This window comes from Euprymna scolopes, chromosome 37 (genome assembly GCF_053919585.1).
Source record: "Euprymna scolopes isolate OS-2025 chromosome 37, ASM5391958v1, whole genome shotgun sequence".
NCBI lineage: Eukaryota > Metazoa > Mollusca > Cephalopoda > Sepiida > Sepiolidae > Euprymna > Euprymna scolopes.
Window position 1 is genome coordinate 58,151,176 of NC_136518.1, and position 15,760 is coordinate 58,166,935.

The 15,760-nt window shown below is 31.7% G+C and overlaps 1 protein-coding gene across 1 annotated transcript in view; it reads right to left on the reverse strand.

The window, feature by feature from the left end:
* The window catches only part of LOC145261182 (basement membrane-specific heparan sulfate proteoglycan core protein-like), an 82,643-nt gene that overhangs the window by 64,558 nt on the left and 2,325 nt on the right, over positions 1-15,760 (reverse strand). The window contains exons 3-4 of the mRNA XM_080119503.1: positions 14,126-14,275; positions 10,241-10,459 (exon numbers count right to left, since the gene is read on the reverse strand). Of these exons, the coding sequence (XP_079975629.1) occupies positions 10,241-10,459; positions 14,126-14,275 (369 nt within the window). The remainder of the gene's footprint in view (positions 1-10,240; positions 10,460-14,125; positions 14,276-15,760) is intronic.

The window sequence follows — 15,760 nt, forward strand, 5'->3', positions numbered from 1 at the left end:
AAAAGAAAAAAGACACTTGGTAGAAATAAAAAATAAAAGTTTTGTTTTTTCTCTCAAAAAGCTGCTTGAAGTGGACAATAATTTTATAGCAACGTGCAAGCAGACATTACGAGCGGACCAAACTCACCCTCTTGGCATCCCCTGCCGAGACGTCCAATTGGACACACACACTTGAAGCCGGACAAGCCGGGTAGATCTTGGCACCTTCCGGTTGGCCCACATGCACCTGGTAAAACAGGTTTGAAGAATATATATGAACTGCCCTCACAACTCTTGACACAGCGTATGCACTAGTAATCAGACGGTTCTAAGGGGGTTATTTTTATTTTTTTTTTAAGGTAAATATTTCGCTTTTTAGTTTATGATGAATATTAATAGACTTGGAAAGGGGGAAATTTATTGGGAGAGATAGATATGTAGGAACAGACTGGGCTGGATAGATATAGATAGATAACAGGTAAATATTAAGATATGACGATATTTACAATTTTTGTAAGCAAAGACAAGCGAGAGATAAGTTTTAAATTTCACTATATTTTATTCATAAATTTATGCGATTTGAACCTTTCATAATCTTTTTTAGTGCATCGTTTTAAACTTTCCTCATATGTGATAAAAACGTACATTACAAGAAAGAGATAGAAGAGAAGGATAACAAATATTTATGGATGGAGGTGAGGATAGTAATCGATAGATGAATAGAACATAACTATACCTAAACCTTTTAAAGATAGACGAATAGCTAATATAAAAGTTTTCATCTGATCTACCGTAGAGGTTTTATTTTTTAATTCAAGACATAAGATTTTTTTAAAACTTTTAGTTAGATATATTACTTATATGACACAGATATGTAGTAGAATATATATTCGACCTGCAAATTTGGAAAAAAAGGACATTTTTTTTTTTAAATAATAGCTTTCAAGAGTGTCACATTTGATAATGAACTTTATCCGATGGCTCATCAAATTATAAAAGTTTATATAAATATATCATTTTTAAAAAAGAATGAATATTGCTTATATTTAAATTTTCCTTAGATATCAATATATGTAAATACAGTAAAAATAAGAGGTAAAGATAGTTTACTTGAAGCATTGTCTAGTGTGTATATAAAAGACATCTATAAAAGCAATACAATGCAGAGATATAACGGATCAACACAAACTAAAGCAAATGAAGGCATATAAAGATGGAATAAGCTGTGCAAGTTTACCTTTTATTAATACAATATATATATTTTTAAGAATGAGAGATTTAAAAAAATTAAAATTAATTTCAAGTTTCTGTGAAACCGATCACATTTACAATAACCACCGTATGTTTTGCACATGATTCTTTATTACATGCCTAAGTAAAATTGTTCAATTAATATACACGGTTGTTGTTCCTTTTCCTTAAAAGCTGTCGCTGCCAATTAACTTTCTGTATTTATTTAATCTTCTGTTTTGTAGATCATTCTTATTTGCCTAAGTAAAATTGTTCAAGTTGTTCGTTTTCTTTAAAAGATGTAGTTTCCAATTCAATTTTCAGTATTGGGAATAAAAGTAGTAATCTATAGATGAATAGGATATAATTATATCTAAAACTTTTAAAGAGAGATGAATAACATAAAAATTTTACAGTCTGGTCTACCATTTTATTTTTGAATTTTAGACACTGCAGATGTAGATCGACACACAAACTGAAGCAAATGCTGACAAAGGTGGAATAAGCAATTGAGATTCACCTTTTATTAATAAATATGTGATTTTCTTGCAATATAATAATACATATACACGAAGTATATATGTATTTTTAGTTCCTAGACTTTTTTTTCCGTATGGCCACTTGTATTGATAGTATACACATCGAACTCGTCCTTTTCGACTTCGGCTGCAATGTACTTGTTGTACCGTTCCAACAAGTTCTGGAAGTCCCTTTGTGTGTGCATGTCAATGACCCTCGTCATAGCCTCTTTCATCTCCTCAATTTTCTAATAACAACAGCCTTTAAGGTTTTCCTTGAGCTTAGAGAATAAGCAAAAGTCACAAGAAACAAGATCTGGACTATAGGGAGAGTAAGGAACTGTCTTGATACCCATCGTGATCAAATAGTCTGTGACAAGGATGGAGTTGTGGACTGCACCCTTGGGACAAACTTTGCACAAATATTCTGCATTTTCAGTTCTTCGTGAATAATCGTGTGTACAGTTCCCACACTGACAGCAAACTGTGCACTTATTGTCTCTATAGACACACGACAATCCTTATCCATGAAATTCCCTATTTGACCAATCAATTTTGGTGTTCTGACTTCCTTACTCCTCTCACAGCAATAGCAATAACATACTGAATTTTCAAGAGTCTATGACAATTTAAAATGCCTGAACAAAAGTCTGGAACTTATTGAAGATACCGCATATACTGTATTAATAAATAGTGAATTTGCATATTTTATTCCACCGTTATGTCTGCATTTTCATCAGTTCATGTCAATCCGTTAAAACATCCGCATTGCATTTTCTTCTATAAATTTTCTTTATGTACAGTGAAAATAGATTAACAGATAAGAACGCTTAGAAATTGCAGACAATTTAAATTAATTTTTTTTCTTTCTTAGATGTTATACTTATTTGTCAAGAGATGCAAGGGCAGTGGAGATAGATTGATGGATAGACTAAATACAAATAATTTCTAAAGAAATAAAATGCAAGGCAAAAGTAACGGAAGTTTAAATTCGTATATCATCGTTTGAAAAAGTTTACAAAATACCTAAGAGATGTAAGAGGTAAATAGCAAATCAAATTTGCTGCCAGGAGACGTTTAAAAAGTGTCAGAAAAAGGGAGAAAGAAAAGAAAATAGAGATATAATTATTTTGAAGAAATGCTTTTTTTTTTTCTTAATATAAAAATCGAGACAATCAAGGTGATAAAAACACATTTTGTATAATTTTTGAAAACCTGAAATGAAAAGGTAAAAGTAATAGAAAGATTTTATTCAGTCTATTCCATCTTTCATGAAAACAATTGGTTAAACATCAAGTTTTCAGAATTTCCTTTTCCCATACAAAACATAAAATCGCAATCGTTGCTGATTTTATTTTTTTAATCTTTGAGATGAGGACTTTAATCATATTATTTGGATTCATCAAACTACTGTTCTCATCTTGAGTGTCATTTTCATAACGTTTCGGTGGATGTAACCTCCGACCTTCTTCAGATGTATTTTGTCGAACTAGAAAATGTTTCTGTCAAACCCGGAATGTGTATGGAATTTCGCACAAAATCTTATTTACTTCATTATCTATGATTCACAGGGAGTAGCATGCTCTTGTTCCATCAGCCATAGGGGTCCTAAGTAATTCGCAATTTTATTTTTCGGTCACCCACAATGGCACAGTGGTTAGAGTACTTGGAAAAATCAGTTCTGAAAGTGATATTCTCCTAAAGGCTGAAGGTTCTCAGTGTGGGAGACCAAAAAATACAATTACAAATTACTTAGTACCTCTATTCAGTCATGGCTAATGAAACAGTATGCTGCCTCTGCGAAGTACATAAAGGCTTCCGTTTGAAATTCCATACAAATTTCCGAGTTCAACAAGATACACATGAAGAAGGTCTAAGGTTACATCGACCGAAACGTTGTGAAAATAACTCAAGATGAGAACAGTAGTTCGATGAATCCAAATAAAATGCCACAATCCTTCACTGAATAAAATTTCTGCAAGTCATGATGTTGAAAAAGTCAAAATGACGAAATTAAAGTTTTTGAATACAAAATAAAACGTTTTTGATCTTTCTTGTATTGAAATATATTCAAATATTCTTTTTGTAAAATTGTGTCCTCCTCCCCCATCCATCTTACGGTTATATTAGATTGACAAATTTTTCTGTTGATGTTTTTCCCCCAAAAAAACTTTATCCATCATATACAGGGTGTCCCCAAAATTAACTATCTATTTTGAAATATAAATTAGCATCAAAATAGATGGTTAATTTGGGCCCCCCCCCCCGGTATAATCCATGCAATTGTTTTTGCTTTCTAGTGATTTTTACATAATTATTGACACGTGTCTATAAGACACTCTTTCGGTCGATCTGTTACACTTCAGTTTGAAATTTTCATTGCAGATCGAATCAAATTGATGAGGAAGAGGATGAAAATGAGGATGTGAAAGCAAGTAGTTTTATTAAATTCGTCAACATATTCCTATAAGAGGTTCGGTCAGTCTTTTGAAAGATAAAAAATGCATCGATATTTGAAGAATTCATGATTAAATTATATCACTCCAAAAATTGTCTTGTTTAAAAAAAAACAAAAAACAAGACACCTTTATGACGTAGTGATTGTAATTATATAATATATATATATATATTGTCGTTCGCAGAATTCTGATGCAGGTATACATTTTGTTCATTAGGATTTAACCAGCCCCAACTACAAAGTGTTTTAGGTGATCCATGAGGTGCAAGTTCGTGTCGCATACACTTCATATGTCACCATTCATTGTGGCAAATGTGTTTGACATGTAGGCCCAGGAAGGCATTTTGCAGCAGGTTTCTGGTACACCATTACATGGAGTACCACCTTGTTGCCTATCCACCAGATGATATATGTTTATATGTAATTTAATTACATATAAATAAAACCAGCATTTTGAAAATAAGTGCCTACTCCTAACATGGTGTCTTATATATCATGATTTCGGGAGGGAGTACAAAATATAATTATTGCAATAATGAAGAGAAAACTATAAATATATATATATATATATATATATGATAAAAAAGAATAAAAGGAGGGAAGCATGTATATTTCAAATAAAACTAGCATCATAAAATATATGCAATAGAAGAATATCTTAGACTAATCACGTCAAGGTTAGACGTGATTACACTTCTGTTTACAAAGGGAGGATCGTTTTAATAAAAAATGGATAGTCTCCAAGATGTTTAAATGGTATTTCGAGTGAATAGGATAAAAAATGAGTCTATACTAAAATTTGTTGTCCATCTCAGATTTTTTTAGTAAATGGTCCATTATAGAGGACCCATATTTATCATTTAGAACGTCCATTGATTCCTTTCCTAATTTTACTGTGTATGTGTTGGATTCTACTATCCAATCTCAACGTCATCCTAGAATTAAGATGGCACTTTTTTAAATATCGTTAATTGAGTATTGGACTTTTTTTTAAACAAAGCCAAAACGATATATATATTTTTTTCTCTAAATAAATATTTAAAGATTTAAAGCATTTCGGCTCGAATGAGCCTTCTTCAAGCGATTTCTTTTTGTCATTTTTTTCTTAGAGATGTAAAATCTCTTTTGGTGGTAGTCTGACGGGATGTTAACTCGCCAGTTTTAAAGTCTTTAAGTACAAGAACGTGGCTCACGTTATATTGTAATAAGAATTAAGATGGCAATTTTTGAAATATTGTTAATTATATATATATGAGAGAGAGGGGGGGGGGAGAAAAATTTAGATAGAAAGAAATTTTTTTAGGTAAATAAATGGATAGAAAATGTTCACATAGAACAAAAATTAGACGGAAAAGATTTAGATAATTTAGATTGGAAAAGTAGATAGTCATTAAACAGTAGAGAAAAATTTAGATATAAAAAAGTAGATATAAGAAAAAGCTTAGGTAAATAAATAGAAAAACTTTAAATATGAAAAATTAGATGGATAGAAAAGATTTAGATTAATTAAAAAAAACAAAACATTGATATGGGGCAAATAAAATGTATTTTTAAAAAGATGCTGAAAGAGAGGAAAAAACATTCTTATATTGTCATTCAATTTCTTTTTATGTGAAACAAAAAATATATAGAATAGAAAAAGATATTTTTACTTTTTCTCTCAAATTAGATTTAAAAAATCCTAATATCAATGTTGAGACATTTGAATGAATAGATTTTACAAAAGAAATTGCATGCTTAAAATTAAATTATGTTACATTGTAAATCAATATTTTGATAACATTATCCAAATAAACCAATATTTTAATGATATTATCGAAACAAGGGTTAACATGTAAATCTATGCAAAAATACAACATGCAAACACAGTTAGGATATATAAAAATCTAGAGATGGGTCTAGGAAAAAAATCCATCCTGTGAGGAAAAGAAAGCATCCCGTCCTGAAAATATAAGAGCATGATATAGCTTTATAAGCTATACCGTGTTCTGCTTATTTAACTTGCAGTGAAATTGAGGATATAACTATTTATAGTTATCTATAGACTAGAGAGTATATATCCAAGGGAGATAATTTTCATCTAGGGAGATTAATCATAACATTATTCTTGCATACTCAAACACGTGTCTATTTAATCTGCATGCTTAGAGATAAGGATGCGATTTCAAACAATGGATAGGTCTATCATGTTTAAGTTTGTAATAAAATTTTCATCGTAAAATGCATGCCCTGTTGATGGAGCCACAAATTCATTAACTGTAATTCCATGTGGAGGAGTAAAAGATAAAAAAAAAAAAAAAAAAAAAAGACACACGAAAATGAGGCAACCTGTAGGGTATGGGTGTCGACTTGTGATGTCATAGGTGGCATAACCATTCTTTCACTTCAACCCTTCAGCTAGATGAGAGATCAAAAAGGTTCGATCTGATCAATCAACTAATGAACATAAATATCACGCCCTAGTATTTATAAGTTCACCAATCGCATTATTTAATCTGATTTTTGAGGAAAAAAAAACAAAAAAAAATTTTTCCATTTTATTTTCTCTACAATGGATATTAGAAGGTGGTGTTGGAAACAAAGAAAATTACCAATGCCAAGGAGTAATAATTTCTAGGAGTAATGTATTCAGATAGAAGTGTCATTAGTGGGGTGCTTCCTTGAGGTACTCCATTTTCCTGTTTTAAGTAATAATGATACTCTCTGAAATTTCCTTCTGAGAGCAATGTATGAGAGCAAACTAGTCTAAGAACAATATATCCTCGGAACATAAATAATTATCCTATCTAAAGAATTATATTTGAAAAATTTTTTCGGCATTAAATCACCTAAGGTTGATATGCCGTAAAACAAACGACATCATATTAAACAAATGCTACTGATCTGTGATTTAGCAAAAGGTTTCCCAAAGTGGGCTCCACAGAGCCGTGGGGCTCCGTGAGTGAGGCTAAGGAGCTCCAGAAGTCTTTCCTTAAACAAGACAAGGTATTTTCAAAGAGTAACGTATTCTAAGTGCAATGCATTCTAGGAATATAAATACTTATCCTATGCATAAAATTATATTTAACAATTTGATTCGGCATTAAGTAATCTATAGGTGGTTGATATGCCGTAAACCAATCATCATGAAATTCACAGATTAAATGGATGCATCTTATTTTAAGCCTGTCACAGCATCTTTATAAAAGGAATTGTCTATTAGTACTTCAAGCTTCAGTCTGAAATATCAGTTTTAGATGCTTTCACGCACAAGAGAGAGTTTGAATCCCTACTAGACAAAATCCTCGTGCCTTCGTTCTCTCTGTACAGGCGCTTTTCAGGATACTCTGACATGAGGATACTTTGCTCTTCAAGTAAACCTTGACTAAATAGTCAAAATAACATTTTATTCGAAGCCAAAATAAGATCCTTTAAGCATGACTACACGTTAACTCATAAGGTCAATCGTATTGAAAATAAAAAAAAAAGTTAACCCCTGCCAAGGAGTAATGTTTTCTAGGAGTAATGTATTCTGGGAGAAGTGTCATTAATGGGTGCTTCCTTGAGGTGCTCCATTTTCCGGTTATTGAATAATGATGATACTCTTTGTAAAATTTACTTCTGAGAATAATCTATTATAAATAAACTAGCTTGAAAATAATATATTCTAGAAACAGAATTATCCTACCTATACGTAGAATATATTTGACAACTTTGTTCAACATTAAATCACCTATAGCAGGTTGATATGCCGTAAATCAAACTAAGCCACATCAAATGGTGCACCTTCTAACGATGCTACTTTAAATAACATCACTCAGTTGGATACTCCACCAGACCAGATAAATTATTGTTCTGGAATCCGGCAAGGCCAAGAAAATATCACAATAGAGATAAACTATAGCATACTTAAGTGGTTAATTGGCAAAAGGTAAATTAGTATCTACAGAGATTTACTAACAGAACATGTCAGAGTTAGATAAGATCTAGAAGTAAATCTGACTTGATATTCAAAATAAGATAATATTCAAAGCCTCAATAAGATTCCCTCAACATAGGTATACACTGGCTTATACAAGGAATGGTACACTTTCTCCTAATGATGCTGACTCAAGTAACAGCACTAAGCTGGCTACTCCACCAGACCAGATAAATTCTCGTCCTGGAATCTGGCAAGACAGGAAAAGGATCACAAGAGAACATAGTTAAATGGTCAATTGGGAAGAGAAAAATTAATATTCTTCACTCGTTTACTAACGACAGGTTTGAGAAGTAAGAAAGAATCTTAAATGAAAACTCATATCTTTGTATCTCAAAAATCAAGAGTTAGTTTCAAGAAGGGTTGGTTGTTTTTGTTTTACAGCATATCAACCCTTTTCAGGTTATTTAATGCCGAATCCAGTTATTTTGAAGAAAACTTAATAGAATATATATTTTTTTTCAAATCGGTTTCTATTTAACCCATAGTTGGGACCCTAACAGGTACTATCACTCCAGGTCAGAGTGGACCTGGGAGCAATGGCAATTAAAGGCTCCACACTCCTCAATGCCTGCAAGCTGAGGCTTCACCATCGGATATAGTTTAAGGTCATATCCAGGACCTTCAAGAAGAGAGCTCTTGATTTCTGAGAGCATTTTGAGCTAAAAGTTAAAACAAAGTAATGGAGACTTTCTTTATCTGTCTGTATGTCACACTTAAGTTTGAAAACTCATTTTGATAGTTTCATCCACAGCATATCTGTGTTTTTTATAATAGGGATTTTTCTATTTAGATTTTTTTCCAGACACGTTAATGTGCAGATACCAAATATTATATAAATGCAAAGTAAATGGAAACTCATTGAAAACGAGAGAGAGAGAGAGAGAGAGAGAGAGATTTGAAAAGTGTAAAGGTTCTCCAAATTGACGGCTTTGTCGGCCCATCTTAAGAACCATTACAGTACGTCGCAAAATTATCATGCTTATGAGTTCTAATATTACATTTTAAACAGAATATATATATATATATATATATATATATATAACAAATATAGAAAATAGGTATATATTTATCAATAACTATGAATTCATAATAAAAATATTTATAAACAGAAATTTTTAAGAAATAGTTTTTATTTAGTAGTGGATATAAAAGACATTATTATACAGTGAACATTTCTAAACATGCAGCTAATAAGTTTTATCAAACTATGCACACACACATTTGCTGAGAATGAAAATCAGACATTTTGAAATTTTGCTTAAATGTAATTTTAATAAAAGTGTTTTTCACAAATGCAAGTACATATGGATAGATATTGTTGTTTAATGCTTTTTCCTATGTCTCGATTATGGTATTTGACAACTATAATATATTTTGAATTTTTAAAACTTACCCAATTAATATATGCTGGCACTGCTCCAAATGATCTATTAATCATTGCGATTGCTTTTAACCATAGTATTGAAGCAATTTGTTTTTTACTAAGAAATATATATGAATCAATTTCACTCAGTATAACTTAAATTCTTTTAGTTCACCAACTTAAACTTTTCTTATATATATATATATATATATATATATATATATATATATATCATAGTAACAAAGAAAAAATGTAGTAAAATATTATAAAGTTAGTCCTATAGCCAGCTTAATTTTTTTCTAATAAAGGTTAACAATTATGTGAAAAGCGCACCAATTAAAGTGGAAAATTCAGGCTAGAATCATATATAATTGAAGTTGTTACATAGCAGATATGGAATATGGTTCATTACTTAATTGCATATAAGTTCAAAATGCTTTCAAAGACTAGCTCGCAGAACCAAGTTAACAAAAAAGTCGATCAGACCTCAGTTCTGAGACAAAACTGACTTAAGGTTAGCAGACCTTTGTACATATAAAAAAAAATCCAATATTTTTTTTAAATGAGATTAATAAAAATACATAATTAAACTTAAATAATTACTAATATTTTTTAATTTGTCTTTATTTTATATGCAGAAGTACATACTACTACTCTAGTTGCTTTACACATAAAACTAATTAATCTACCTGAAATTAATTCATGCAAGAATCTATACTAGTCATGTTTACCTGGGAAGCAACGCTCGCCTCTGGTTTCACACTGGTAGCCAGCAAATCCTTGTGGACACATACAGCTGAAGCCTTGCTTCATGTTCTTTGGTATACACGATCCTCCATTGTTGCATGGATTGGCATCACATACTCTGAATTGATCAATGCCAACGACGTTAAGAGCATCTCCTCCAAGATCCAGTGGCTTTCCACTAATCTGTACTTGACTAACACCACCTGTTTTAGAGAACCAAACAAGCAGTGTTAGAAAGAAAACAAACAAAAACAAAGTTAGAAATTTAACTTAACCGTTTTCAAGCAAAAATGATATGCAACCCCGAAGGTATTAAGACCAGCATATGGTTATTTATATAACTAGTTGGTTTTGTCGGCTTGTTACTGCTTCGTAACTTTTGCTACCATTTTGTAATGTTTGCTACAGTTTTGTTATGTTTGCTACAGTTTTGTTATGTTTGCTACAGTTTTGTTATGTTTGCTACAGTTTTGTTATGTTTGCTACAGTTTTGTTATGTTTGCTACAGTTTTGTTATGTTTGCTACAGTTTTGTTATGTTTGCTACAGTTTTGTTATGTTTGCTACAGTTTTGTTATGTTTGCTACAGTTTTGTTATGTTTGCTACAGTTTTGTTATGTTTGCTACAGTTTTGTTATGTTTGCTACAGTTTTGTTATGTTTGCTACAGTTTTGTTATGTTTGCTACAGTTTTGTTATGTTTGCTACAGTTTTGTTATGTTTGCTACAGTTTTGTTATGTTTGCTACAGTTTTGTTATGTTTGCTACAGTTTTGTTATGTTTGCTACAGTTTTGTTATGTTTGCTACAGTTTTGTTATGTTTGCTACAGTTTTGTTATGTTTGCTACAGTTTTGTTATGTTTGCTACAGTTTTGTTATGTTTGCTACAGTTTTGTTATGTTTGCTACAGTTTTGTTATGTTTGCTACAGTTTTGTTATGTTTGCTACAGTTTTGTTATGTTTGCTACAGTTTTGTTATGTTTGCTACAGTTTTGTTATGTTTGCTACAGTTTTGTTATGTTTGCTACAGTTTTGTTATGTTTGCTACAGTTTTGTTATGTTTGCTACAGTTTTGTTATGTTTGCTACAGTTTTGTTATGTTTGCTACAGTTTTGTTATGTTTGCTACAGTTTTGTTATGTTTGCTACAGTTTTGTTATGTTTGCTACAGTTTTGTTATGTTTGCTACAGTTTTGTTATGTTTGCTACAGTTTTGTTATGTTTGCTACAGTTTTGTTATGTTTGCTACAGTTTTGTTATGTTTGCTACAGTTTTGTTATGTTTGCTACAGTTTTGTTATGTTTGCTACAGTTTTGTTATGTTTGCTACAGTTTTGTTATGTTTGCTACAGTTTTGTTATGTTTGCTACAGTTTTGTTATGTTTGCTACAGTTTTGTTATGTTTGCTACAGTTTTGTTATGTTTGCTACAGTTTTGTTATGTTTGCTACAGTTTTGTTATGTTTGCTACAGTTTTGTTATGTTTGCTACAGTTTTGTTATGTTTGCTACAGTTTTGTTATGTTTGCTACAGTTTTGTTATGTTTGCTACAGTTTTGTTATGTTTGCTACAGTTTTGTTATGTTTGCTACAGTTTTGTTATGTTTGCTACAGTTTTGTTATGTTTGCTACAGTTTTGTTATGTTTGCTACAGTTTTGTTATGTTTGCTACAGTTTTGTTATGTTTGCTACAGTTTTGTTATGTTTGCTACAGTTTTGTTATGTTTGCTACAGTTTTGTTATGTTTGCTACAGTTTTGTTATGTTTGCTACAGTTTTGTTATGTTTGCTACAGTTTTGTTATGTTTGCTACAGTTTTGTTATGTTTGCTACAGTTTTGTTATGTTTGCTACAGTTTTGTTATGTTTGCTACAGTTTTGTTATGTTTGCTACAGTTTTGTTATGTTTGCTACAGTTTTGTTATGTTTGCTACAGTTTTGTTATGTTTGCTACAGTTTTGTTATGTTTGCTACAGTTTTGTTATGTTTGCTACAGTTTTGTTATGTTTGCTACAGTTTTGTTATGTTTGCTACAGTTTTGTTATGTTTGCTACAGTTTTGTTATGTTTGCTACAGTTTTGTTATGTTTGCTACAGTTTTGTTATGTTTGCTACAGTTTTGTTATGTTTGCTACAGTTTTGTTATGTTTGCTACAGTTTTGTTATGTTTGCTACAGTTTTGTTATGTTTGCTACAGTTTTGTTATGTTTGCTACAGTTTTGTTATGTTTGCTCCAGTTTTGTTATGTTTGCTACAGTTTTGTTATGTTTGCTACAGTTTTGTTATGTTTGCTACAGTTTTGTTATGTTTGCTACAGTTTTGTTATGTTTGCTACAGTTTTGTTATGTTTGCTACAGTTTTGTTATGTTTGCTACAGTTTTGTTATGTTCACTTCTTATAAAGTACATCTTAAACACTAAACATTTCATAACTTTGTTGTAAACACAAAACAAGAACTTTTGCATTTATTCATTTATTATGTATCTTCCTTCAGTCTTGGCAGACTAAGGATACCCACGGTAAGGGGGCCTGCGTATTGAATTTTTTGTGGCAAGAATTGTGCAATATCCAACCACACCTCTTCTGATTCTTTGCTGTTAAATACCAGTGGCAAGTGGAGGTTTAGAATGACTGGAAACAATGCCGAGAGCATGTACAGTGCCTAGAATTCTCAAATGGACACCCATCTGGTACTATCCAGACTCAACGTTGCTTAACTTCAATGATCCGACGAGAACCAGTGTATCAGCTTGATTATGCTGTATTTATTCATATAAACTGAAACATTAACGTTTTGCTAATTTTTATGATTTTATTTATCTCTTTAAATATGATTTAAGAAAGTAAAAGACAAAAATTTAATTTGCTTGTGCACAAAAAATAATGTGAAAAAGAGCGATTGAAGACTAGGATAGAACATTAAAACTATGACTGTATATGCACCTGTTATTGCTGGTTTAATATTAGCTTAGTCCAGTGTCTGAAAAGATTAAAGAAGCATACAGGAATACAAGACTATTAAGACTTTTCATGGGCAAACAAAAATCTGATATTTATTAATAACTGCTTTCAGCGTGTTATGGGGACTCACCCATGGACTAAGGATAAACTTTTGAATTGTAGAAACAGACCAAGAAGTGCTACTCTCGATATGGTCTGTTAACTTTGTAGTATATATTTGTTGAGGTTCCAACTTTGAGAATCAGAATCTGGGCCATCTCCATGGCTTTTTTGCTGTCGAATTAATGCAAAATGTCTTGTGTAGCCCCAAGACGTCCACCCTCCCAGGGAATGCAAACGGAACTACTCAGACTTATTTTTACAGGGCCAGAATGCTATTTCTTTTGAGGTATTGGTCCATTTTCCCACCTACCGACCTAGTGTCACATCCTCTCACCGTGGGAGAGTGGTAAATAATGGTTTGTTAACTTCATAGTATGCCATCTTGGTGGAATGTGCTAGTACTGTTGCTCTTTGTATATTCTGTTTTGTTTCAATATATTTTACCTTTCTAATCCACATCTATGTTCATATTTTTTTCTTAATGACACTTCAGGTCAATTCATTTTTATACAAAGCTCAACTTTTGGAAATTTTTACACAAGATTTGATCATTTGTATTTGAATTTTTCGGCTGATCGAACCTCCAAACTTCTACAGTACAGTTTTTCCGAACTTCAGAACCTTTTAATTGAATTTTATGTAAGGTTTTTAAGTTTGTTAGGAATTTTCTGTAGGTTCAACAACTGGAGAAGATCGTAGGTTTCATTGGCTGAAACATTGTTACAGTAATAACCGAAATGAGAACAGAAGTCGAAATAATATAAATAACTAAAAAATAATACACAAAAAAGTAAAAATCGATAATTCAAACTCACCAACAAATCCACGATCAAAACCAGTTGATTGTGGAATAACTCTGAAGTCAGGAACACCACCAAGGTAGAATGACTGATCCAAATCCAAGCCTTGGAAACGTCCTGGGGCAGTTCCTGTATAAAGTGGTTGTCCGTCAATCAGCATCATACCTAGATAGGAATTGAATAAAAGACAAAATTAAATTAAGGAGTCAATAAATTGTTTATGGTTGACTTGTATAATATATAATGAACCCATCTTGAGACAAATATTTCAGCTAGTTTTATATGAATAAAAAGATTCTGAAGATCTTCCAAGGGCTTTAGGGAGCCCTCTAAAAACAGAGTTTTAGATTATTTTAAAAGATACATTTTAAGGAGTAATTTATAAATAAAATTAATAAAAACGGTCCATTTAAAAAACTTTTACGCTTATACTATTTTTAGTATTCACAGGTAAAATAGTTGGAAAAAAATAACATTTAAATGGTCAAAATTGAAAATAGGCATTCAACTACCAGAATTTTAGCAAATCTCAAAATATTAGCAAGATTTTGTTTAAATATTTTCTTACACTTAAAGTTAAATCATCACCCAGACTAAAGGATGTTTCTGTTTCTCCATCTATCCGAATATTTAGCAGTGTCCAAATTTAACCAAGTTTTCGCTATGATACGAAAGGCTCAATTTCATGGAATAAATTTAAAAATAATAACGAACTTGTAAACAGTTAACAAAATAAGGCGATTCGCAATCATTGGACGTTTTCTCTGACTTCTTTTGCTACTTTTTTTTCACCTTCTCGATTTCAGTAATTTCAGACATTAAATAATCCACACTATTTTTTTAAACCAATGAGATTACATAATTCATGAGTTCATATTTTCTTTATTATGGCGGATTTGCTTATTGGAACACAATAGCCAGTCGTTCTATTTCTCTGAGGTTATGAATTCGATCAAAACATTTACACACTTCTCACACACACACACACATATATATATAATGTGGCACAAGGCATTCCCCAGTTAAGGCGCCTTGGGCAGTTAGCAATAAACTCCTCCTCACTGGAGAAGGTGGACTAGTACTTCAGCCTGAGATAAAAGGTCACTGAGTTTGCCTAGTCTCTGTTGATCTAACTTTTAATGATAAATCTTTAACTAGTATATGAAGCCTAAGAAAAAAGGCGGCTTTCTGTAACTAGTTCCAAGTCAACAGATTTTAAACATTAAATAATCTCACTATTTAATTTTCTTGTTAAGCTGAATTGACTTATTACAATGTACCTATTTACTATGCCTCCCCACGGGACAGAGTTAGACACCAGGGTCGTTTTTTAACGTGGAGAAAAGGTACAAAAATAAAAATTGTCTCAGTCGTGAAGGATTTCTCCTCCACCGAAAGAGAACAAGAAATGGAAGTGCAGCATCTGAAGAACAGATACTACACTTTGATCTTGACCCGAGTAACCAATTCTTCTGTTTCTCTTAGATCGTGATTTCGACATTAACTTTCAAACTGTGTATTTATTTGCTTCCCCACTGAGCAAATTAGGCACAAGGCCGTTTTTTATGTGAGGAGAAAAAACCAGCTCCCCCAATGGGGCACTCTGGCAGGGTTCAAAATTAGCAATTGTCTGATATAAAGGGTTTCCCC